Here is a 27550-nt window from a genome sequence, read left to right on the forward strand (position 1 = left end):
AAACCTCTCAAAACTCCTAACAAGAACATTCATTATTCAAAACCTGGACTAAAACAAGTTTTAAACTGCTATTTCAAGATGAATGGTGAAGGAGAAAGCAAAGCCACGCTCATCAGTCTGGAAGAGCAACCAGAAACTGACTATGGCAGCATCAACATGGACCCAGCCAATCAGGTGAGAGATGATATGAAACAATATATATTGTACCTCAGGGAATCATCTCTGGACCACCAATATTTACTGTTTGTGTTAACCCTAGCATCCAATTAAAGGCACTGTACTGAGAAAATCAGAACTATTTCATTTTAAACAGTTACAAGGGAAATGCTCACTTTCTCACATATTCTGTCCATCCCAGAGAGTTTTGTCATCACAGTAAAGCTGAAACAACTAGCATGCTAACAGTTCACTGATTTCTCTGAGAATGAAATGCTCTAAGAGGGTTAGTATTATAGTACCCATTTTAAAATGTACATTAAGGGTAATTCATTTTCACACTGACTGTTAAAGTGATAACTAGTATCAATATAAATCTTGATGAAGAATAGGGCTGTTTTTTAGCCATTCGAATAGAGTTCTCAATTTGATGTACAGTATGAATTATTTTGGGGCTTGAACTCAAAATCAATCGAGACATTAAGATGTGTTAAATAGTAAACTTAACGTACACTCAAAAGTATTCTGACTCTATAGTTTGATAGATGCATTTTCTATCCATTCAGACCTTTATAACATGGTTATTTTAAGTTCACAAAGGCGCCATGTTAACAGTAACAAAAGCTCAAGTGTTTAACTTTGGCTGTGAGGAAACGGGAAGTACTCTAACAGGAAGTACAATCAACAGATTAAAGAGTGGCTAATGGTAAGAGCCTGGGATGTTTGAGGAGTTAAAGTATTTTATTAAAAACAATAGAGTGCTCAAGAACAGACCTAGTGTGCTGGATTTTTACAAGAACAGTGGGCTACTCTAAGGATATCGATGATGTTCTTCTGAAATGGAGGTGAATTGAGGAGAGGCAAAAAATTAAACAATTGAGCTGCATCAGAAAAAAAAACTAAACATGCTAAATATTTAAAATGTGCTTTTCTTTAGAATGTATCAGTGCCGCCCATCGATCAGAATGTTTTCAGTGATGGGAAGACTAAAGTTGGTAAGTCTGCATGTCTGTTTGTTTAGTCCTGATGCAAGAGAGAGGAAAGAATAGCATGGAGTGTTTTACAGTGTCGCCAAAATCAGGAATTCTTACTGCATGTTCAACAATGTTTGCCCAAAGACCGAGCTGTATACGGGACCCTCAAATTGTAAAAGAGTTGACAATCTGGAAACCAGTGGCGGCTGGTGATTTTTTTTTTAGGTGGGGCTATTTAAAATTTTGAATTTCGTAGATGTGATTTCCTGCATTCTGGTGCATTTTAGGCATACTGCTCAACCTATTTGTCATCCCAGGGGGAGATAACGCGTAGTAAAGTGGGCCCACTTTACCGACCGCGGTAAAGTGGCCCGCACAAGAAAATCTGTTGCGCGATGTGGCTGTTAATTACGGTAATTGTAAAAAGAACGGCAGTGGTGTTTGCTAAAACCACACATAACTACTAATTTACCACAACAGTGTGTCATCCCAAACAAAAAATCGAATCAGCCGGGCAATAGCATAGCGCTCCGTTAAAACTAGTGTGCTCACTGCTCACATTAAAACTAGCTCGCTAGCCGGCATCACTTTGTTTAATCGGCTGTCACTCCGCTATTAACGGAAAATACCTTTCAAACTCGGTGATTGTATTCACAACTAATGTGTCCTTCATCCTACCAAATATAATGAAACGGCATGTAGTATTGCACCCATGAGCCAAGCGGGAGTAGAGTTTTGTTCGGTTATCCTTCAATCTACTAGATTAGAACAATACTAGAACTTCCTATAAATATCACAATTTCATCACCACAAAAAAAATGATAGCCTGATGTATGCTGTGAGTGAACCTCTGGGTGATCCCTGCCATGAAGACAGAGTCCAACTATCACACGCACAATCTCGGGAAAAGGTTCTGATGTATGTTTTCCCCTTTTCTCTCGTCTTTTGGGTTATGTTCACTTCTGGCTTGTCAGGTGTTTTACAATGAGCTTTTCCTCAAAAGTTCTTCTTCCAAAGGGATGCAGATGTAAGGATTTGACTGAATTTGGGGCAAATTCATCCGAAGTCGCCATTTTACACACTTCGCTGCTGGAATGAAAACATCTGTAAACAAGCAGCTGCAGCAGTGCATCTTGGTACTTTGGGGCGCTAGTCTTCAGCGCCCCAAACCCATAAAATACCTCGACGATGATTGTATGTATTCTTTTTTGCCTAGCAACAGGGGAGCCATTGGCTTAAATCCAGCACAATGGGGCTGATCGAACAAGCGCCCCGACAAGACAGCCTATTGGCTACTACACCAAACATGATAAACGTTCACGTTTTAAACGTGGAACTTGAAAGTTAATGTAAAGGGAGTGTCTGCAGAGCCGCAGCGCACGGCCGAAACTGCCATGTTATTTTTGTGCCGGCCGCGCGCCGCTCCTGAAACTGCGCCGCTATTTGACCGCGTTTTAGCGCAGTTTTAGACTGCGCCGGGTTAAGGTTAGGGTTAAAGTTAAGGTTAGGGTTAGCCATGAGACTATGAGGGAAATGCCGCGGTCCCTGAAACCGCACGGCTATTTGACCGCGCCACGGCCACGGCCTAATGTAAATATAATTCTGGAGAGTTCTAAACCCATAAAGCAAAATCATCAATAGCATCTAATTAACACAGGTTATTTTTTCAAAATGAGAGATCCCTATGGGTGAGCCGCCACTGCTGGAAACACTCCTGCCCTGTTGTTCGCCATGGCAATCAAATCTTTAGCGGAATAAAATCAACAGAAAATATAACTGGAATTAACAAAAAAGCACAAGTTAAGTCTATTTGCAGACAATTGACTGTTATATAGTAAGTAATGTTTTTAATGAGTCAGTTTCAAAAACATCAGGGTATAAAATAAATGTGGGAAAAATGTTGCCAATTAATTAAAAGCAAACCAGAGTGGAACATTTTAAGACACAAACTTATAAGATTAGATATCTAGGTTGTTGTATTAGTGCAAATAAAAAGCTATTGTATGAAAATAACTTCCTAATGTAACACTGGTTAGGTGTTCTGTGGATGAGAGTCTGCTTTGATTACAAAACAAGTCAGTCAGTGTGGGTCAAAGCCTTAAAGGCAGCTTTTATTTAAAACCATATAAAAAGGTCTGATAAAGAGTTGGTGAGGGTCCACTCTAGCTGGGGAGGGAGAGGCATACTACAAGTGACAAAACAAACAAGATTAAAGAAAACAACCCCCATTACCATAACTTAAAACACTCTGTGCCACCATCACCAATAACTATAAGTAAAATCACCCACTAAAGTGAGCCCCAATCCTCCCCGGCAACCTCAGGACCGACACCAACTACTGTTAAAACTAAGCAATATAAAACTGTATAAAAACTATATAAAAACGGACTATAAAAACAGCAACCCGCACTTCTCCTTTAAAAACACAGGACTTTAGACCCAGCCACCAACATGTGCTCTGGCCTGCTCAGGAAGAGGAAGTGACATTCACGACCCCTGACCTTTATGTAGTCATGTGACCAAGTCACATGACTGGGCTTGCCTTGCCACAATAACATTAAAACAATTATTTAAAATGTAGTCTTGATATTTACTCAGCTGGGTTATAAGCTTTATAAGCTGATATGTCTCCCCAAATTTGTATATATTATTCAATGTATACCATTTATGTCACCAAAATCCTATTTTAAGGTGATACATTAGATAATTTAATCCGTTTTATGGCCTCGAAAAACTCCTATAATAAAAAAGAACTTGTTTTTCTAACTGGAGGGAAGGTTGAACCTTAAATATGTGGGAGAAAACAAAGCTGCTTTTAAGTTATGAAGAATGTACTCCTACTTACGTACCAACACCCATTAAGATTATTCCTAATCTTTATGTGGGAAGGAGTGGGTAGGAGAATCTAGGTGTGAAGTAGGTACTCCGACCCACCTCTCAGCACATTTGTTTGTTTTAGTATTTTAGTATGTCTTTAATTTTGCAAATCACAAACAAAAACAATCATATACAAATAAAGACAAAAAATTTGTCCAGATGACATTTTTTTTTTTTTTTTTTTACACTCCTGAACAAATGAAGGATTACACCAACTTTAGTGTGTGGTGTCGGGGAAAACAACATGTGTAACAAAACATGGTTTATATCTCGGACAAGTATTTTTCATAATACTGTCAACTTTTTAGTATAGAATTACCTTGTATGTTGATTCAATTATTAATTTAATGTTTTTTATCTTTTACTTTGATTGGTCAGATTTTGTGCTGGTGTGGGAGGAGCCTTTGGGTGTGCAGAAGGAGGAGCCTGACTCAGGAAGTATCACTCATCGGAAGTGGAGAGAGTTGTTTCTGAACCGACTCCGGCACACAGGACTTTTAATAGAAAAGGTCTGTATTCCTTTACCTCCAACATTAGGTTGATTACACATTGAACCACTGCCAAACGCTCTGAGTGTGCTTTTGTTTGTGACCAGAGAGAAGTGGAGCAGCTGAAGACGCGTCTGTGCTTTGTGCTCCTCAGCGCCCCCTGGAGAGTGCTGTGTTACTATGCAGAGGAGATTAGCCTCAGGGCGCCACTACAGGTACACTATTGCCACTTTTTGACTGGTTCAGTTTATTAAAGCCCTTTTTGAACGGTTCTTTAATGGTGCCCGAATTATAGTTTTTAAGCATGAGGCCAATCTCTGCTATTCACATAAAGATGTTTAGTAACTCCAAGTTTGTGTGGCTGTGGTTCAGTTAAAGATACAAGACGTAAATCATCTCAAGGAACATATCATTAACGCCATTACAAGCATAACAGCTGTGCGAATGAAAGTTCATCAGCAGTGGAAAACACGTATTAATATGTGTTTTCGAAACAATGGTAATCATGTAGAGCACATTGAATAAAATTAAATAAAAATGGTTGTCCAACATAACATTTTTATTTTTCCCATGTATGGAAACTTATGGCCCACCCTGTATGGCCCACCCACCTTTGTTTGTAGCTCCACAACAGCTATAGCGTTCCGGAAGCTAGTAGGTTAGAATTCACAATTGCTTTGGATTATTTAAATGGGCTGGTACGGTTAAAACTTAAAACAGTGGAGACATTTTTGGGCCGTGCCAATCCACTCCAAAGTGAACCAGTTGTAACATGCCCATACAGACTTTACAATATAACATATATAACAAAAGTAAAACATTACTGGAGATTGAAAAGATATCAGTGTTCGTGAAGTAAAAAAAAAAAAAAGAAAAACACCCACACACACAAATGTCCTATATTAAGTAAAAAATAAAGCTGTTGTTGCATATTCACACTCACCAGGTTTTACTGCACTCTCATACAGCATTTTGAGCAACACTTGACACACATCTGTGTCCTCATCTACTTATAAAAAAGTATTTTTATTTAAAGGCGTAATGGACGAGTCTCATTTCCTCGTGGCGTGGACAGCCGATTAGTCCTGCCAGGTATCAATCATAGGATGCACCTACCGCTCACCTGCAGCCTCGTTCTGGCTCGTCCCCAGGAGAGCAGCATGTTTCCCTGTGTCTAAGCGCATGGATCTATCATAATATAGTTCCCTCAGTGTACAGGACAAAATGAAAATGGAGAAAGACAGTTCGAGCTGACTCAGAAGAGACGGAAATCTACAAAGACGAGAGATGCGATGCGATCCGTCGCGCTAATGGACAAACGCACGTGTGTTTTTTTGTGCATCCGCACGGGGGAGTGCGCACTTCCGCTTGAGTTCTCAAATCGGCGAAAAATCGTCAATTACGCCTTTAATGCATCATTTTAACTGTTACATTTTGTAGTTACATGAAGCAGTTACATTTTGTTGCTGTTCAAAAAAAATCTGTGACACAGTAGTATACATAATGTAGTTGACGATGTTAATCGTTAACTAAGGTTCAGGAGCTGAACCACGCCTCAACCTCTTACTCCTCCAGCAACCACACCTCCACTCTTTAACCACATCTCTAATTACCCAGAAGCCCTATATATATACAGGCCAATTCCAGCATCTCTTGTCTCTGCTCTCTCGACCCCACCCTCACATCCCATGTCTCTATCATCTTCACCTTAACACATCACCATCTAAGGGGGGGGGTTCTGAATCAGCTGGGCTGATCACCCGAGACAGAGCCCCCATCTTGAGTCTCTACCCAGCAAACTCTCATCGATCCATCATCGATCCTTCATCACTATTGTCAATAAACATTCTTTCATATTCCATTGTTGTGACGTGGTCCTTGTTAGTGAATAAATCTATTTATTAACTAGAAGACATATCTACAAAGCTTTTATTAACTAATCTAATCATTAGCATGAACTTACCCTAACTATATTAAATTAGTATTAAACATGTGTTATTGATTAGTTTACTAATCAATTAGTTTACTAAGTTTACTAATCAATAGCCCATAGTGTTATTGTTAACACATCATTTACTTGCAATAAAGTGTAACCAAAACGTCCTTTTGTCGTTGCAGATAGTGAATGCTGAGAATTTGAACTGGTCCGAAAAGATCCTCCAGAAGTTGTCCATCCCAAACCTCCTCCACAATGACGTCCCCCTGGCGCCCCCTGACTTCTACACCTGTCAGTTCAAAGCCAACAAACTGGACAGGTAGGAATTGTCCTAACTTTACTCTTGACTTCACATTACAGTGAAACTATAACACGTGTGGTGTGATTTATTAAGGTTCCTGGGAAGCCATGACAGAGACAACTTTTTTAAGCCCACACAGCGCCACCAAGTGGTAAGTGTCCTTTATACATATATATATATATATATATATATAATACATTTTAAGTTTGAAATGGATGCAAGTTTCATGTCATACTTTTTTCAAATTCAAACTTTTTAGAGCGTTGCCACATTGGATTAGGTTTGGACATAGTTTGGACTTGATCTGAACCTGATTCAGAATTGGTTCTGGACCTGGTTCAGACTTGGTCTGGACCTGGTTTGGACTTGGTCTGGACTTTAGTCTTTGGTCTGGACCTGGTTTGGACTTTGTTCACTAGTCTAGACCTTGTTCGGTGTTCTGGGTCTGGACTTTTTAAAACATTTTGAAAAAATATGACTTGAAATTTGAAGTGATGATCCAAAGGTGAAATACAAAGTTGGGTAAACATTAGCAACAATATGTATGCCGCGTGTCGGCCCAGGATACCCCTCCTCAGTGTACAAGATGTGTGCCCTGAAAGTCCCTTGAAAAGTGTTGTATAATAAATATATTTCATCACATTTTTATCCAAATAGACAGACCTGTTTGATCTTGTAAAGAAGCCGCATTTTCTCTAATTGACCGCCTGTTTTTAGATTATCAATTTAAAAACCAATTTTTAACAGTTTTTGTTTTGTATTGTGTGTATTGTATAATTGCTAAAGGAATAACTGCCGGCCGCCTTTGACCTGTAACTTAACCTGCTTATCTCCATAGAGTTAATAATAAATCAATGCTTGAAAAGTTACATATTGCACCTTTAAACACCAAAATAGCACATTAGTCTAAACACCACCCCACGCCTTGCTTTCATTCCAAAAAAATACCTGAGTCCTACTTGGGTCGTGGCCTGAACCCAGTGTAGTCTTTGTGTAGCTTTGGTTTTGTCCTAGGTTCAGTCCCAGTGTGTCCACAGCTCATACTGCACACTGGACTGGTGCTACCTGTGCTTGTGCTCTTGTGTGTAGCTGTACGAGATCCTGTCACGGACGACCTACGGGTCAGTGAAGAGAGGGGAGGTGGGCATCAGCCGACTCATCACAGACAATGTGTTCAGCGCCGCCTTCCCCCTGCACCAGGTCAGTACAAAACTACATTCTGTTTATTTTACACCCACAGATCTGAGGAAATCTTCATGTGGGCCTAGCACTCTTCTGTCAGTCATTCAGTCTATTGGTCAATGGTGGAATAAATGATTAAAGAAATGGTATGTATATTTCATACCAAATTGTAAGCATTGTAATATTAAACCTAGCCCTTATATGACTACTAAAGATGCCCCACGTCCATTACAAATTAAAAATACAAATTTACACATTTATTTAAAGGTGGTATGGACGATTTTTTTCAGCAAATTTTTTATCATATTTCCTCGTGGCGTGGATAAATCATTTGTCCTGCCACGTATCAATCATAAAACGCACCTACCGCTCACCTGCAGCCGCGTCTGGCTCGTCCCCACGTTTCCGCGTGCCTAAGCGCATGGATCTATCATAATATAGTTCCCTCAGTGTACGTTGCAAAATGAAGACAGCTGACGCAGAAGTGGACAGAAATCTACGGGAGACGAGCGATGCGCTCCGTTGCACAAATAAACAAACGCACGTGTGTGTTGTATCGGTCCGCATGGGGGAGTGAAATTGTCCATTGTGTTTAATATATACATATATATATATATATATATATATATATATATATTTTTTTTTTTTTTTTTTTTTTTTTCAATGTATATATTTTTTTTATGTCAAATTCATTCATTATTTGGACATATTATATCGGTGCCAAAGTGATGATCTTTAAGATGCAACAAATCCTGTGGTCATGGATGAGATACCAGTGTGTTTGAGGGTCAAATCCTTGGCATCGAGCAGAGAAAATTGCATATCTGAACCCCAGTGAGAGTGTTTGGGACGAGCTGGAGAAGGCTTTGTGCAGGGTCACTCTCTCCATCATCTATACAAGATCTGTATGAGAATAATGCGACACTGGATGATGGATAAATCTTTCAATGATAAATTATGCCGCAGTGAATGTGTGCTGTAATCAAAGCTAAAGCCGGTCCTACCAAATATTAGAGCATGTGACCTTTCATTTATGTGGCAATTTATTTTTTGGACAGGCAGTGTACATCAGAATGTAATTATAGTGATCAGTGTCAGTGTGCACAGCTATTCTAAAGTCATCACTGCAATGTTCGCTTGTGATTTATAATGATTTTTGTCTCAAGATCCATTGTTTAATAGAAGAAAAAAAAAAAAATATATATATATATATATATATATATATATATATATATATATATATATATATATATATATATATATATATATATATATTCCTGAATTTCTTTTTAAGGCTGTTTAGAAATTGCTCTGTTTCAAATTACATAAAAGAAAATGAACCTAGAAGCCTTCTGGGCAGTTTTCTTTCTTTTGGCCCGTAGGCTTTATTAAACAGGCCAGTGTGTGGTGGGGATAAGACTGGGGATGGACATTGAAGCAAACTGTCGAGAACCAGTTTCAAACTCACAACGCTGCGGGTTATTCACATGGAGTGCATGTGAGCTAACCACTCCACCACCGAGTGACACCTTCTGGACAGTTTTCAGTCCAAAAACCATCACTGGCCTCGTTCTGCTGTCAAAATGTGTTCGCAACAAATCCATGTTAGCATAGCAGTCAGATCCGGTTATTCATTTTAGGTTAAATACTATTTTCCAAGTTATTCAAAAACATGTTTAAATGCCGCAAAGATGCATATGTCTGCTTATTAGGAAAATATATCCCATTTCTAAATAGATCTTTGTACATCCCTGTCTACAGGGCAGTGTGGAGCCCCCCTCTGGGACCCTCCCTGGGCCTCTGACCCTGCGGCAGGCACTGTTCTCTCACTGGGCGACCTGGAGCTGCTGGATGAAGTACCAGCCTGTGGACCACATCCGGGAGTACTTTGGGGAGAAGATTGCCCTGTACTTTGCCTGGCTTGGTATGAATCCTGTGGGTTTGTGGGGTCTTAAAGCCAGTGCTGATTCAGAAGATGCATAGAACCAGGAGCTTAAACTATTGTTTAAAAAATAGTTGTCAACTTATCATCCTGCTGTATCAGAGGCAAGATCTAATGACGCTAGACATCTCAGACTAAATTGTACTGTACGTACATGATATCCAGAATACACACTTGTTTTAGCTCCACGAATTCAGATGGGCATGATTGACAGGTGGATTATTCAGTCTGGCTGCTTATGAGGAAAAACGGGAAAAGAAACTATCACAAAAACATTGCAGAACCAATGAGCAAAGCACAAAACTCTGATGTGAGAGAAGTTTGATTTTGCTCTCAGTGATGGACGAACAATGAGCTCCATTGAGAAAGGAGTTTGTGCAGTATTTTGAAGCTAATTGCAGCTCAGTTCAGAAACATAGCTTTTCTAGCCCTCATACAAACTGACACTTGAAATTAAAACCAGCCTTGACGTCGTAAACCTGTCCTATCCTGCCCCATCCTGTCCCCTCTTGTCCCCTCCTGTCCCCTCATGTTGTCTCCTGTCTCCTCCTTTTCCATTTTGTCTTATCTTGTCCCTGCTGTCCCCTCCTGTTCCATCTTGTCCCTCAGGGTTCTACACAGGCTGGCTGGTCCCAGCTGCGGTCATGGGTCTGGTTGTGTTCCTGGTGGGGTTTTGGTTGATGGAGACAGATGTCCCTGCGTAAGTCCATGTGTGGTGGGTTTGTTAGTTTGGTGGTCTGCAGGGTGGAGGAGGAAGAGTACCCTGACCTCTCTGTGTCTGTCTGAAGGAGAGAGGTGTGTGACAGTGGAAGCTCCTTTGTCATGTGTCCTGTGTGCAACATCTGCCCCTACTGGAACTACTCCAGCATCTGCTTCACCTACAAGGTACTCAGGAGATTGTATTCATTTACTTTTCGTTGTGTTATTTACACTGCTTCAATTGTAGGTGCACCAGCAGGTGAGTGTGTTTCGTTGTCCTCAAAGTCACATGCAATTCAGCAGGCAAAAACCTGCCATGTTACCTTAATTTACATAATAGCTCATATCATCAAATATGTATCGACTATGGGGCTCCTAAAGTCCACAGGGGCCTTGCATTTGGAATAATGTCTATTTTGAAATGTTAAACCAGAAAAGATCATGTTTTCACTCTGTTACCTATGTGGACAGGCAGGTCTTCTGTTTGACAATGGTGGCACGGTCTTCCTCTCTGTCTTCATGTCTCTATGGGCGGTCACCTTCTTAGAATACTGGAAGAGAACCAGCTCGGTCCTGTCCCACCGCTGGGACTGCACCAACTTTCAGGACGTCGAGGTGACACCAGCAGACCGGCATTTCCAAAAATGTTATATTAAATTGAATTGTCAAGGGTTTCTAAATAAATGCATTTATTTGGCTCTACTGTATATTTGGCCTGTCAAAATGAATGGGTTAACTTTTTTTTTATTAATGCATTAATAATGAACTGTTACAGACCAATCAAGCGATCCGTTTTGACTAAACATGCATTTTTATAGATTAGGCTTACCTGAAAGGAGGAAAGTACATTTTCATGTAAGATTTGTCAGTCCCACACTCACGATAGTAGATCACTCAGCAGCAGATGTTTACGAGTGCAGAGCGCTGAAGAGCAGCACAGCTCAAACCATGGACGTTGCAGAGATCTGGAGTTGAACAGATGAAAACAATGTTTGTGTGTGACACCCCTAAAACTAGTGAAATGTGCCAGAGACTTCAGGCCAAACCTAGCAGGGACAACTGTCACTAAGAGAGCCAGTTACACCTGCAAGAAGGAAGATTTTAAACCCCATGTGGTTTGGCCAGATTTTTTTTTTATTAAAAAATAAATTAAATAGACTTATGTCTAATGTGGGTTTCAAACAGGGTCATTTATGTATTAACATTTCTCGCAGAAAATGTGCAAAAATACTTAAGGTTAGATGAATGTCATAAATCTTAGCACGCTGCGCGGTCATATTTCAAAATTGGTTTTAATCTGATTATTATTTATTTATTTGTATTCTTGTTCCGTCCAAAAGGAGCGTCCACGTCCAGAGTTCACGGCCATGGCTCCAATGACCATCAGGAACCCAGTGACCGGAGCTGAAGAGCCGTACTTCCCCAACAGAACGCGTCTGAATCGGACTCTCACCAGCTGCTCGGTTCTCATCATCATGGTACTGGACGGCAGGGGGGCAGGTGGAACAGGGGCAGGGGGACAAGGGGCTGGGGGACAATGGGACAGGGGGAACAGGGGCTGGGGGACAAGGGGACAATGGGACAGGGGAACAGGGGCAGGGACACACGGGGGTCAAATAAAGCCTGTGTCTTGGCAGGTCGGTGTGGTGCTGATTTTCCTCACAGCCATCATCCTGTACCGCTCCATCATTACCGTGATCATCTTCAAATCCACCACTGGTCTGATCTCCAACTTTGTGAGTATCCACTCTTAAAGGGAACACGGAGTTCACATTCTGGTATTATGCCTTTCAGATATGGACTTACAGCCTGGTTTGGAAATGCGTCAGACCAACTGAAAAACAAGCTTGCCCACATTCACAAACCAGCCATGAAAATAAACAGAATAAAAATTCACATTTATGAAGAAGCAGTAGTAGAGCTGAACGACCCTGAACATCCTTTCTTCACTAAATATGTTCTGTTGCCATTAGGAATAACAAACGGAAGCAATTATTTGTCCCAGACTCATTCTTTTAAAAATTAAGACTTTACTTACATGCAGTACTGTTGACTTTTTATGTTTTATATAATTTTTTTATAATATTGTATTTTTAATATTTTCAAATTATGTGTAAATGATGTGTTATGTGTATTACAGAAACAACATAGCACCTCTCAAGTTTTATATACCTCTAAACTGGTGTTTCCCCGTGTTTTGTGATTCAGGCAAAGAAAATTGGCAGTTTCTCCGGTTCATTTTTTAATCTTATAGTGATCATGATTCTGTCCAAAGTCTACACCATGTTGGCCCAAATCCTCACCCGCTGGGGTGAGTAATCCAATACCAGGCACTATTTTTAAATATGAAACAATGTATATTATGTTCCCTCAATCTTGGGAAATGTTGTTCTCCGTCTTGGGAAATGTTATTCTCCGTCTTGCTCGAGTTCTGGAAGTATGCGTTGAGGCAGCTGCAGTTACAAGACTCCTCCTCACAGAGACTTGTTGTGAACACTTTAAACGCTGACCCAGTTTTTATTTTGTAGTGGCTGAACCAATATTGACACAGATATTCAGGGCTAAACTGGCTGGAGCCACACAGAGAGAACAAAGGAGCAGTTCCATTTTAGTCAAATAATTTAAAAAGTCTAATACAAATAAAGGTTAAAAGCTATTTTGGTATATATTTATTCTATATGAAGTGAAGGTAGCATTTACCTTGGTTTTGTCTGAACATTTGTGGTCCTAGGATAGACCCCTGTGGTGCTCCTTATAATATAGTGAAAATTTACATCATAAAGTGAGCCAAGTATATTGTAATTATAATTGTTGTGCTGCATGTTGGGATTTACCCTCTGAATGTGTCTGAATGTCCACACTAATTGCCACATAAAAAACATTTAAATCTAAACATGAGATATAAAAAATCTTGTGGAATCTCTCGTGTCTCGTAATATGTCTTAGTAGCAATATACGGCAGTTGAAAATGTGTCATTGTAACAGGCCTCTGCAGCCATGCCTTACAGATTTTACAGATAGTGTCAGTAAAGCCAGTATTGTATTGTATCACTCCCTTGGCTGAAAGATCTTTTCCATTCCTCCGCCGTGACCCTGCTCCAGAGATGCACCGCACTCAGAGTGATTATGAGGACATGTTCACCCTCAAAGTTTTCATCTTCCAGTTTGTCAACTTCTACTCATCCCCAGTCTACATCGCCTTCTTCAAGGGCAGGTACGCTCATTTACCACGCAGAAAGCAGTGCAGTCCAAGGTTAGTCCTGCTCTGAAGCTCATGTTTTTTGGTCCAGGTTTGTTGGAGTCCCTGGACACTACAACACTTTGTTTGGGGTCCGCAATGAAGATGTGAGTACCTTTTAGCTCAGCGAGGAGTTCTTGTTTTTCATGGAGGGTAGATTGGTGATTTTCAGTTGTGTATGCCCTTTGTCGAACACTAGTGAGCCTCAAGGTACTGCCAGCTGCGCCTTGGATTTAATTAAATAAGGATTTATTTGAATTAGTTTGAATTTTTTTGTGTCATAGGCAAACGTCTGCGTCACGATTGCCACATTTGAAGAACCAGACAGTGGCATGGGCTGTTTTTGCTACTACTTTCTTTTCTAGGTGTGATTTAGGAATATTTTAGATTAATAGAATATTTTAGTGTTGCAGAATCTTTTTTCTCAAAAGAGGTTGAAAAACTCTGAAAGCAGTTATCCACAGTAAAATATAAAATAATCAACAATTTCATAGTACAATTACTGTTATATTTAAAAACGTAAAATATTAAACATAAAAAGCTTGACTTGCAGGAGAAATACTATCTTGTCTGATTAGATTTATTGTATGTGTGGTTTTATGTATGTTTAGGTAATCCAGTTAAAGTTTGCATCATTTACAAAATCATTCCTCGCTGTAATCTCTCTAGCTTCACAAAAAACATTCACTTTCCAGCGTGACAGAAACGCAATACATTTCTCAAAGCAAGATTCTATTCTGTTTGCGTTCCAGTGTGGTCCTGGAGGTTGTCTGATAGAGCTGGCCCAGGAACTTCTGGTCATCATGGTGGGAAAACAGATCATCAACAACGTCCAGGAGTTTCTCACTCCGTAAGTTCTGAAGACGCTAAAACATCACACAGTTTGACCAATAAGACATTCCGCTTTGATTCAGTGCAAAAAAACAATCCGATATATATTAGAATTTGCTATTACGCTGTCTAATTTGTTACTTGGCTTAATCACAAAACAAGTTTAAATATTGCATAATAAAGGCAAAATTGTCAAGCCATCAGAAATTAATATATTGCAAGCTTGGTTGTGCTGTTTTGGTTGTGATGAATGATGGTTTCCTTTTCAAACTCTTGTGTTTGTAATGGTTGGTATTGCTGGAGCCTGTCTTCGCTGTTAGCTCGTCATGCTGCATCGTAAACAAGCACATCTCATTGAAAATAAAATGGTGATACTGGAAGAAGACAGAGGTTTTGGGTTTTGATCTTTATCTACTGCAGACACTTAAAATCAGCTTAAAATTACCACAGCTAACTTTAGAAGACTTTTACATCCAAGTCTCCTCGTCCACCGCCGCTCTCCGCACGGACAAGCCCTCAAAGCTTTCTAGCGCAAGAGTCGGTTCGTTTGTGTAAACCAGCTCCAGTCTGGAGGGATTTCTTGGAGTGCACTGGTTCCTCCTGATAGTGCTGATCTATTTCTGAAGAGAAACAGGGTCTTTGAGGATTTCACAGAAGAATAATCCTTTCTTTTGAGACTTCTTGTTGGTCAAATGAACAGCGCAGCAGCGGACGGCAGAGCGTCTTCTGTCCTCAAGATGTCAGCACCAACGAGCGTGTCACGTCACTTTGGACTCATGAAAAGGCCCTTCATTTGAAACTATGACATGAATGTCTAGAGTGACGTATGTGACTAATGTTTTCTCCAGACGTTTTGCATATCTGAACAGTAACGTAAAGTTTTTGACGTTGAATCCCGATTTCTTGAGTCTAGAAATGCCTGTGTTACTTTATGTGCTACTTTTGGCACATATTCAACCCATGAAGCAGCACATCACTGGCTGGAAATATCTATATTTGTCATGGAATGAGACATACACCAATGCTATTCCTTAACACATTAACACAACACAGAGAACACAATTCAACTTAGAATATGAAACGACACAGAAATATCAGACATTTGTATGGCAAGCTTGGGAGAAAACGCCGGGACTGATCACGCAGGCCGTTGTAAGCAGCCTGCGTGATCCTCCTGCGTCTCACCCCATTTTTTTCCCATGCTGGTTGGTTTTATTAGATATTCTGGAATAGGCGGGTCACATTTCTCATTGGTCAGCTTCACATCAAGGCACTTGTTTTACAGCTGGTATTTTTCCTAGAGATCAAGCCTTGGGTAAACATTACCCAAACTCCTCTGGGCTGTCACCCCCCCTAGGGTAAACATCCTTTGGCCCATCTTTACGACCCCTTCACAAATGCAGTTTGTCACACACCCGTTCTTCTCTTAGACTAATGATGCAGGTAAAATATCACTATTATGCAGATAAAATACATCACAGAAATATAATCATATATTCACATTTTATCACAATATTGTGCAACAGTATTAACTTACACATTTTGGAATATATACCAAGAACTAAAATCGTGGTAAACAAAGCTCACTTTTTGGCAGGAAGTTGAAGTCCTGGTGGAAGAGATGGGGTCTGAGAAAGGAGCAGGATGAGGAGAAGAACCAGGATGTGTCGCCGTGGGAACGGGACTATCAGCTGCTGGACTGTGAGGGGCTGTTTGAAGAGTACCTGGAGATGGGTGAGGCTTTGTCTTAATCCTGGCTTTTGTGTTTCCTCTTAGTTATTTGTAGGCTTTAACCATGTTTCAAAATGTGCGTTTTCTTTAGTTTTATAATATTAATCCTTTTGTTTGAGTGCATAAATAAACTTGTTCATGAAATGTGCTGTTGACTTTCGGGTTTCTAATGTGCTGAAAATGTTGAAAAACAGATTTAGTTCATTTGAAACACTTTGCAATGGCCCACGTGTAAATCCCATTTACCTTTTGCATTTCTAGCATCCTAATTGAGCGTAATGAATTTATAAGCAATTTTCACAACTCTATGAGGCCGATAAATGTTAAAGCTAACAACAACTGGCTCCACTTTGTGTAGACTAAACCGCTCCATAATTAGATGCAAACAGCTCACTACGGTCCCATTTTAACCCTAAGAGCTGCTTTCACAACATATCTGTTCTAGGGCTAAACCTTTCTCACTTCATTACATGAAAAAGGTCAGGTACAGCCCCATTAAGTAACAATCTGAAGTGATTTCAGAGCGCGCAGTGAAGAGGAACTCATGTGCATGGAAAAAGCAAAACACAAGAACTAGTGTTTTTATTTTTATCTTATCATTATTTTTATTAGGACAGAGCTTCATCATAAATATACCAGTTAGCACAAAAGCTAAATTTCATCCCTTGTCGTAAGGCAGGTAAAAATAAAATAAAAACAATAATCATCAGTAATGACTACTTGACATTACCAGACATAAAAACATTAAATTCTGTTTAATTTAATTTATTTTTGTAAAGCCTGAAATCACAACAGCAGTTGCCTCGAAGGCCGACAGTGAAAAATGGATTTAACAATGTTCATAGGAAATTAGCAAATGTCCCAACATCCCTTGTCCTCTGACCCCCCTTCTCAGCAAGGAAACTAGAAAACCCTTTGGGAGAAAGTAGAACTACAGTGAAGGAGAGATCCAGCGCTTCAGTTCACACAAACTGTTTGCTGTTTGTAAAACAAACAGCAAACAGACACCTATAGTATGTTCACAAATATGAGGCGTTACAGAGAAAAACCTCCTTTACATTAAAAGCATGAGATCATTTGTGGGCAGGACTCTTTTGAAGTAGTTGGCACAGTTTCAGGCAGTGTGTTCCATCATTGTTTGCCTCTGATAGACACTACTCAGGCCCGTAACCAAGGGGGGTTCGGGGGGTTCGAACGAACCGCCCATTTGGGCCGAAAAGGTCCGTCTATAGCAGTAACTTTCAATATTTTGTATCATTTTTCACTTGAGGGACCACAGATATTAGAGGTAGTGAGCCTCACCAGCCAGGAGGACCAATCAGAAGCGAGCACAAAACGAAACTAGTTTCGTTTTCGCTAAAACCGGGTTGATACTTGATAAAAAGGTCCACCTTGACACAAAAAGAACCCCCCCATAGAAATCCTGGCTACGGGCCTGCTACTGTTTGGTTTATCTTAGTCCTCTGCCTTTTATTTAGCAGTCACCTCTGTTTAATGCTCTGGGGCCTCATTTATAAAGCCTGGTATGTACAAAACTAAGCCCAAAATGTGCGTACGCATTTTTTTCACGCAGAGTGTGATTTTTTTTTTTTAATTAAGTGAAAATGTGCGGACCGACAGCTTGTGCGGAAGCAGCACAACGTTTGGGAAGTGGAGGGCAGAGATGAAATAGCGACACACATGACTTGATCAGACACTATTAACAAAAAAGTTAATTCAGTAAAACCAAAAATGTGCTTTACAATCTCTGTGAGGGCACATACAATCAAATGGCTGTGTGCACGTGCACCATCACGCACTCGCACTCGCTTCATGCACGCAGACCAGTCACGTACTTGAAAGTTGCACATGCAGGGGATTATAGGCTTCAGTCTGATCTGAGTACATTCGGCTCAATCCGGCTCATATTATCACAGATTACAGACAGAGGAGAGAAGTCTTGTTTCCATTGACAATCAAATTGCGCATGGGTTCAGAGTGATTAGAGTTTCCATCTTGGAGAATTTCCTCTTTTTGTCTGGAACCATTTTGTAAGACAATAGGTTATATGACTACAGTACAAAGCTTTTGCTGACTCTTTAGTCAGATATGGCCTTATATGTTTTAACTTCAATAGGTTAAATTTAATAACATTTGGACATTTTCTTCACATGGACTTTGATGTAAACTTTGATACTGGCACCTTGGCCCAGAGAAGATTGCAGTGTAGGATGCTTTTAACAAGAGAACCTTATGGTTAAAACCTCAAGCTCAAACAGTAAATGTTGTATGAGTTTGAAACATGTTTTTTGAACCCGCTTCCCCCTTTGTAGTGCTGCAGTTTGGCTTCATCACAGTATTTGTTGCTGCCTGTCCACTGGCTCCATTGTTTGCTCTGGTGAATAACTGGGTGGAGATCCGACTGGACGCGAACAAGTTTGTGACTGAGTACCGGAGGCCAGTGGCAGAGCGGGCCCAGGACATCGGGGTATGGCTCCACATCATGCAGCTCATCAGCCACATTGCCGTCATTGCCAACGTAAGCCACTTAACAGTGATCTGTGATTGTGATTTTTTTCAGGTGATACCCATTACAATTATTACGCAGCAAGATGTAATATCTTTGATTTGTTTTTTTTGGTAGGCCTTCCTCATCGCCTTCACATCATCTTTTTTGCCGAGATCTTTCTACAAATTCACCAGAGACTCTTCACTCCAAGGCTTCACTAACTTCACCTTGGCCACTTCACCCAAATTCTACATGAACCACCAGAACACCACCTGCAGGTGACTGAAGGAAAAATAAACAAACAGACAACAACAAAATTAATTGTATTATTTTTGTCCTTCACAGAATAACATTTTTAAATTTAGAAAATAAATTTCAAGAATGATCCAGCTTATAAAGTATAATGAAAGTCCAAATTGTTATGAAACTACTAGACACTGAAGTGAAATTTTAAATTAATTAAATTTGTTATTATCTGTATTATTATTATTATTATTATTATTATTATTATTATTATGGCTATTGTTATATTATTATTATTTTTAATGAAATTATTATTACTGTATGCTATTGTTATTTCAATTTATTTGATATGAAATGAGGCTCGCATTTACCATACTTTCCGGACTATAAGTTGCAACTTTTTTCATAGTTTTGGCCGGGGTGCGACTTATACTTATATTCATACTTGTATACTTATACTCCGGAGCGACTTATGTGATATTATTAGGCCCGAGCGCCACAAGCTGGCGAGAGGCCTATTAATCTCGTAAGGCCGTGCGAAGCACGGCTGCGAAAGTGCGCACGTAGTGCGCACGAAATCGAGCGCGAAGCGCTCGCCCACTTCCTAACACTCACTAACGCACTCCTTCACTCACGCACGCCCCGTGCATACTAATTAATAGTAGGAAAATGGAACATTACCGTTGTAAACGGGCGAAGCCCGTGCAAAAGTGCGCACTAAACGAGCACTTTACATTGGGATGACGACCGCTTCGCGGTCGTCATCCCCATATAAAGCACTCATTTGCCCTAAGTAGCTCACGAATACGTTCCCCATCTCTTGCATGTTCCGTGCATATAAGCATGTAATGCAAAAATTGAACATTATTACTGTATAGAGGGCCAAAAACACAAAGTGGGCGGAGCCCACTCAAAATTAACGAAAGTACCCGTCAGTGACCAGGGACCCACACCATGAGGTAGGAAGGCGCGAGCGCTTTCCGAAAATGTATAGTTTATGATATTTGAAAAATGGGAAACATTGTTTTCGCATCGGAATATTATTCTTTCTTCTTCTTCTTCTTCTTCTTCTTCTTCTTCTTCTTCTTCTTCTTCTTCTTCTTCTTCTTCTTCTTCTTCTTCTTCTTCTTCTTCTTCTTCTTCTTCTTCTTCTTCTTCTTCTTCTTCTTCTTCTTCTTCTTCTTCTTCTTCTTCTTCTTCTTCTTCTTCTTCTTCTTCTCGGGACCAACCCCCCTATTTTTCACCCAGTGAACATTGACGAAAAGTCACAAAAATTTGCACACCTCTAAAAATCGTGCCTCTCTACATTCTGGCTATTTCCCTTTTCTAAAATAAAAAAAATTGGCGCGTTAGCGCCCCCAAATGTACCAAAAATGCATTGAGAGATGGAAAATGACCCAAAAAAAATCTGATCATAGAATCATGAAATTTGGCGCAGAGGTAGATGGTGACAAGAGAAGTAAAAAATATTATTACGGCAACGCCGTCCGCCCAACCAAATGTCGGCCATATTGCTTCAAAAATGGCTAAACATGATTTTGGAGTTTTTCCAAACGTCGTACTTTTACGAACTCCTCCCAGGGCGTTGGCCCTAAAAAGCTGAAATTTGGTGAAAATGCTACTGAGGAGTGGGACATCAAAAGTTATCCAAATTACATTGATACCTCTCACGGTCTCTGTGCGACGAAGCCGCAAACTGTAGCTAGAATTTCAGAAATCTCCCATATTTAAAATTTCTGCCGTTTGCGCAGATAAAGTCCGAATTGCGTCAAATTAGAATCAGTTGTTAAACTCTTTGCCCTAAACCCACTTGAAGTGAAATAAATTCATTTGGCGCCACAGCGCCCCCTACAGATTTTATATGGAGGTTAAATGTTTAGTTTTGCGAAATTATATGAAATTTGACACACAACTCAATTTTAGCATCCCCATCAAAAAAGTCAATGAGAGCCATGTCATAATTGTTATGGCGTTGCCGTAACGATGACCGAAACCTTCCATGTTATTCAAATGGGGAAATCGCCAGAACATGTTTACACTTTATACTTTCACAAACTCCTCTTAGGGCGTTAGCCCTATTAACCTGAAATTTGGTGAGACTCATCTTCAGGGGTGGACCATCAAAAGTGATCCACATTTTTATTCAAAGAGTCACGGTGTCTGTGCGGCAAAGCCGCACATTGTGCCAAGAATTCAAAATAAAATTGCTTTTTGATGGTAAAACAAAGGGGAGAAGATGTGACAGCGTCACAGATTCAGCAGTAGGCGCAATAAAAGGACAATTGGGGCGCGTTAGCGCCCCCTCCTCTTGCGGCGTGGCGGCGGCGTGGGCGAGGGCCGATCATTGCCGCTTGCGGCTATATTTTTTTTATTTTCACACTCGCATTTTGTACTCCAGTGTAACTTCTATATGTTTTCTCTATTACGCATTTTTTGGCTGGTGTGACTTATACTCCGGTGTGACTTATAGTCTGGAAAATACGGCACCTTGGTTTTGTCTGAACATTAGTGGTCCTAGGATACACCCCTGTGGTACTGCTTGTAATACATTGAAAAATAATATCATAAAATAAGCCAAAATAGCTATTGTTTATCAATTTATTTTTTATTTTTTATTAGTATACTGTACCCAGAAAATAAGATATCCCTAGTTTAGTCTTATTTGAAGGGGCAATGTATAGAGACATTAAGCTTGCAAAAAACAACGATGCTCCGCACCAGATTGTAGCTAAAAAGCTAAATTCCCTCAGCAGTCCTTGATTGATAGGAATAAATAATACAGTGCAAACAAAACTTATTCACATTCTGACCCAAATACACTCACACACAGCCACACACATGCTCCATGTCACGCCGGCCGCAGTCGTAAGTTCGATGCATGTTCTCTCTTGTCCCCATTTCTCACTGAGCTGTCCTGTCTAATAATCCCAATAAACAAACAACAGATTTGGTTGAAGCAGTAATAATAATTTCAGTCAAATGGCTTACCAGTGCATCTGTAGGCTGCAGATGGAATTAAATACAAACATGTTGTACAGAACAAGAATTATGAGATATATAAAAATAATAGTTATGCATGATTTGTCAACAGTGGCGGCCGGTGGTATATTTTAGGGTACAACAATTGTGGTAATTACAATTTTAGTCTTATAACTAATGACAGAATGGCATTGTGTCTATGTTGAATGAATTAAAATATTTGGCTCCGTCCCCTGCCCTAGGCTTGCACTGTGGTCTGTCCAACGCACAGCTTAAACATGAAGTTTGCCAGCATACCTACAACCTAGTCCACCACTCACAACCAGCAACAACACCACAACAACACCACAACACCAGCAGCACAACACCAGCAACAACACCAGCAACAACAACAGCAGAACAACACCAGCATTACACCAGCAACAACACCAGAACACCAGCATTACACCAGCAACAACACCAGAACGACAGTCACTTTCATGAAGCTGCTATAAGTTATAAGCTGCCACATGGAGTACACTGTAACTCCAGCTTCCTGCTCATTTTACACAAATTTCAACTGTGAGCTTCAGATTTGCCTAAGACTAACGAACACAAGGGTCTTAACTTGCTTCTCCAAAGACTGAAGCAGATTGTATCCTCTATCTGCACGGTCCTGTGTGTTCTGTCTCCAAAAGTGTATTATTTAGTCCAATACACAGAGCTGAAACAGTTTCTAGTCCAAGTCCAATGGGATCAGTGAGTTCCAGAGATTTCTGCGAATGTAATGATACATGAATGAATCAAAATACAAGCCCAGAAATGCAGTTTCCACCCTTTGTTGAAACTTGTTTGGATCTGAACGGTCCAAATTGTTTCGTTGTTTATATGTCAATTAAAATGAACGTGTTCATGTAGATGCACGCACCCATTGATCCATTAGATGGTATTGTTGAGCTGTAACTTAGAAAAAAACTGCTCTTACAAGAGTTAGATTGGGAGCGCCTGATGCAATTTTAGACCAAGCTGAGATTGCACCAAAAGGGGCGGGACCATGTGCCGGTAACTGTTCACTGGCTCTGCTGATTGGACAAGGGCTTTTTAATGCATTGTAAACTTCAACTAGATCGCCTTAATGACCGCCCCCCCTGTTTGTAATCATAATGTTTTGCAGGTATCAAGGTATAAGGGATGAAAACGGGGTGTACCGGCCAGAGTTTTTCCAACTGTTGGCCGTCAGACTCGCCTTTGTGATTGTCTTCGAGGTAGGTCCTAAGCTCTGCCCTGTCGTAGATGTGGTTGATGGTCAGGGCTCTGGGGGCTAACTGCTCTCCTCCATCCCAGCATGTGGTGTTTACCGTGAGCAGGCTCATCGACGCGCTGGTCCCTGACATTCCAGAGGAGGTTCAGATAAAGATCAAGAGAGAACACTACATGGCCAAGGAGGCGCTGGCTGAGAATCAGGTACGGTTCAGTTCAGGATTTGGATTCATTTTAGATCTAAGGCCTGGTTAAATGTGGTTATTGTATCTAATCTCAATATCTTGTACTTGTAATGAGAAAAAATAAAAAGGCTTGTTTTGACTTATTGTGTTTGGGTACTTGACATGACACCCTTTCTTTGTGTTATCGCTTTAAATTACTTTACCTTTTCTTCCTCCAAAACTCAAGTCAATGCTGAAAAAATGCCTTTCTATAAATTACACAGTTTTAGGATAAAGTTGTGTTTGTGTGTTTATTTGTTGTATTTTTAAATAAAAACAGTGAAATATTATGTGATGTGACAGTAATACTTATCTTAAATGGGTGTTGGTATAAATATAAGTATCCATACTTTACTCAAATTATACTGTGATCTTTACTTTAATCTAAAGTGTGTCCTGTGGTGTGACATTTAAAAAGACTGTTACACAAAAACCAGAAGGAGGTTGTTGTTTATACTCCAGTGTTCAGGGTTTAAGCTACAAGTCAAAAGAAATTATTATCATCTTTTACTTCTTTAAAATGTGACTTTTTTTCAGGAAAAAACTTTGATTTAACTTCGATGCAGTCCTGGCACAGGTTAGACTTGTTCTAACACATGTTTGTTTTTTGTTTTTCACTGCAGGCCTTTGGTAAAACTATGATTCCATCTTCAGAGGAGGAGTCCGGTGTGCGACTCCGAGGCCCTGCCAAACCAAAGCCTGAGTCCTGAGTGCCAGTGCCAGTGTATATATATATATATATATATATATATATATATATATATATATATATATATATATGTAAGCTTTGTATAGCTTTTCATTTCACTTTATATACATGTATACATTGTGGTTATTCTGAATGGGTTGAACTAAAGGTTGCTTGAATATGCTGTATAAAAGACAGATTTCTGTTTTATACTGTATAATAATAATATAATGTAGATGGCCCCACTATATCATTTCCACGCATGAAATTGAGAGAGATACATCAACACCTTTGCCTACTGCAAAAGCATTATTAAATCAAAAGATCACTTCATTTGATCAAACTTTATTTATTTTACTCAATAACGTGTCCAGAAATCAAATGTTTGGATAAGTTGCTTTTCATTTTAAAATAAATGATCAAGGATAAACAAATGCTCAATATACTGCATGTAAGGCCAATGCTCCCAACAGCAGCTTTACTCCTATTGTTACCAGCAGTGTTAATACAAAAAATCGAGTAAAATTTTAGTCTCATTCATGTGACTAAAATAATGTTTTGTTATTTATTGAATAATTAATAGTTGTAATCTACTTTGATCAATGAAAAAGTCATGCCTATTTAGTCGACTAAATGCATAACACATTTGGTTAATCAGAATATATATACTTTTATATACTGCCTGGTGTCACGGGACAACTAACTGTCCTTGTTTCTTGAATTTGTACAGTATATAGTAAACCTGGTGATCGGGGCCCCTACAGGGGTCACAGAATGATTTCAGGGGTCCCCAGATGATATGAGGGAAAAACAGAAAATGTATACAGTAGTCTACATCCTTCAAATGCAGTGCTGAATGTAGATTATTATTTGTTGGTCAACCAAAGTCATTTATCTAGCTCTACTGTATATCTTCAAAATAAAATAAACTTTGGACATGAGTCCACTTTGTGACTTTGTGGGTAACATACTTTTTTGTGACTGGTTAGTTATTAGTTGTTGACTTGGTCTTGTTCTGATCGAACAAGACCAAGATATTTAATATGATCAACTTTAGCCATTGAAGTTTCATCAATAAAATGTATTAAATATTTGATGTGTTCACGATTATTGTTTTGTTTTGTTTTTTTAAAATAGCATGTGGTATCATATCGAATAAAGGTTTATTATTGTTCAACCATGTTTGAATCAGAATAAATTTGAATTTGAGTAATATTATTACCTGAAGAATAAATTACGTTATCGTCTGCATATAAATTAATGTTGGAATTCAGGCAGGTCATTAATAACTATAGAAAACAGCAGAGGACAGAGAGATGATCCTTGCGGTACACCTTTGTGACAGTTCAATGGAAAATAATTTATCAACGAGAACATAGTGATCTACTAGATCCAAAGCTTTAGAAAGATCAATAAATATAGGGCCAGTTTGATTGTTTGAAACAAAAGCAGAAAGAATATAATTTTAATGGGCAATTGTGCAAATGTCTGACAGATGAGTAAAGACAATATTGAAGTTATCAATATTGTGAAAGTTGATTCAAAATAGCTTTTTCAAAAATAGTTTACACTCTTAATAATATAAATGGGTCTATCGTTACTGATGTCATGAGGATCATCACTTTTCAACAAAGGAGTAACAAGTAGAAAGAGAAATGTTAAATGTTAAATAAATCCACTAAGGTTATGCAAGAAAATGTGATGCTTTTCTTTTTTTAAAATTGTATCTCCAGTTTGTCTTGACCTGAGCTGGTATCAGAACTTAAGCTATTGATTATCTGTTTGACATCAACAGAAGACATAATTTTATTAGAAGAAAATGAAGAGTTTAGCATATTAAAGAATTTAGTGCTGATTCGTAACTACACGCCAAAAATGTTTACTAAATGTATTGGCAATATCCTGTGTTTGTAAGTGAGTTTACTTTGTGTTCCAAAATGCTTTAGTATTATTAAAGTCTGAAATGAAACACCTGTCATAGTTGTGAAGTTGTTAGTTTTGGCATTACAATGTTTTAGTTGTACAAATATGTACTTAATTATAACTTTATTATAACTTTCATGATCAGAGGAATCTTTTCTTAAACGATATTTCTTCCATGCAGTGTTTCTGTGTCTGTAAAGGTTCAACAGTTTGGCATTAATCCAGGATGATGTCTGCCCTTAGCTTTAATTATCTTCCATCGAGCATAACCTTTAAGGATTCAGCGTAGAAATATAGTCATAAACAGATGGGATTAGTTGAAATGAATGTTTATTACTTAGGTATTTTGATCCTCGATACACAATAAACCCTGGTGTGATCGCTGAAAGAATCAGGCGGTTAATTCTATACATTCTGTTTAAGTTACCATCACTGGGAATACTGCAGTTTCTCACAAGATCAAGTCAGTGATTGAGAAATTAGCATTTGCAGTTTTTGTCTGTGTTTTTACCGTTTTGTTGTCCTTAGTCTGTGTTCTTTCTTGTCCAATCAGCACGCTCTAAAGTGTTCCGTGAGCCAAAGGGTTTTCCTGGGATCCAGAACACACGCTTCTTTAATTCTTGAACAGTGAGTCTGGTCACCATGCCCTCGAGTCAAGAGTCAAACCATTCAATTTGATTTGTTTATGTCTGTGATGCATGTGAAACAGAGGAGCTCATTGGTCATCTATCACTTAGAACACACTTCTACAACCTCAGAATAACAAAGTTTTGTGCTTGTTGATTCCACAGATATTTGGCAATGTTTTTCAGACATATTTTCCTCCTGTCTTTTTCTGCAGCCATGTTTGTTTTGATACGGATGAACCATGGGTGTCACTGATAATCAACCTGTCAATCACTCTCATCTGAACTCATCTGAAATATAATTCTAGACTTTCCAGGCCAAACGAGAGTCGGACCTCTTTGGTAGCTGGACCTCTCCTGGCCCACTTTAATAGACCCCTTGTGTTTCATTTAATGGCTCGTACACACCGCGGCGGCCGAATCCCGCCCAACACAGAATTTGAGCGTGTGTACATTTGAAAGACAAACGCACCAGACGCGCGTTCTTGACGCCCCGGACTCACGTCCGTAAAATACACTCAGCAGCAGACGTGCTTCTGAGTCGTCCTGCGCACATGCGCAGTGGAGGAGTTGTGCTGTGTTGCTTTTCTCGTGGTGTAAATGGCGGACCATGGCTTTGGTTTATTAACTTTACAAAGTCCAAAAGTGGAGGCGATGGGCTCCGGGGCCCGTCTGGGACCCGCATATACTTCAGAGCTGGGCAGAGTTTAGTCAATATCATTATTTGGGTTTGTTTTGGGTCTTTTTCCGGGCCGTGCGTAGCACGTCATCTCTGATTGGCTGCT

At 39.5% G+C, this 27550-nt stretch overlaps 1 protein-coding gene across 1 annotated transcript; it reads left to right on the forward strand.

Moving 5' to 3' along the window:
* On the forward strand, positions 1 to 24248 carry ano7 (anoctamin 7). The gene is made up of 23 exons (XM_072460433.1): positions 1 to 174; positions 1094 to 1151; positions 4386 to 4516; positions 4603 to 4710; positions 6614 to 6750; positions 6826 to 6883; positions 7822 to 7932; positions 9676 to 9838; positions 10466 to 10556; positions 10645 to 10741; positions 11027 to 11170; positions 11896 to 12033; positions 12193 to 12291; positions 12764 to 12866; positions 13658 to 13769; positions 13846 to 13900; positions 14546 to 14643; positions 16222 to 16358; positions 18668 to 18873; positions 18979 to 19121; positions 23219 to 23309; positions 23389 to 23508; positions 24152 to 24248. The coding sequence occupies exons 1-23, from the start codon at positions 79 to 81 to the stop codon at positions 24236 to 24238; spliced, it is 2583 nt and encodes an 860-aa protein (XP_072316534.1). The 5' UTR covers positions 1 to 78; the 3' UTR covers positions 24239 to 24248.
* The last annotated feature ends 3302 nt before the right edge of the window (positions 24249 to 27550 follow it).

Source organism: Eucyclogobius newberryi, unplaced genomic scaffold (assembly GCF_026437365.1).
Source record: "Eucyclogobius newberryi isolate DKJ021-1_F unplaced genomic scaffold, fEucNew1.0.hap1 SCAF_10, whole genome shotgun sequence".
Lineage (NCBI taxonomy): Eukaryota > Metazoa > Chordata > Actinopteri > Gobiiformes > Gobiidae > Eucyclogobius > Eucyclogobius newberryi.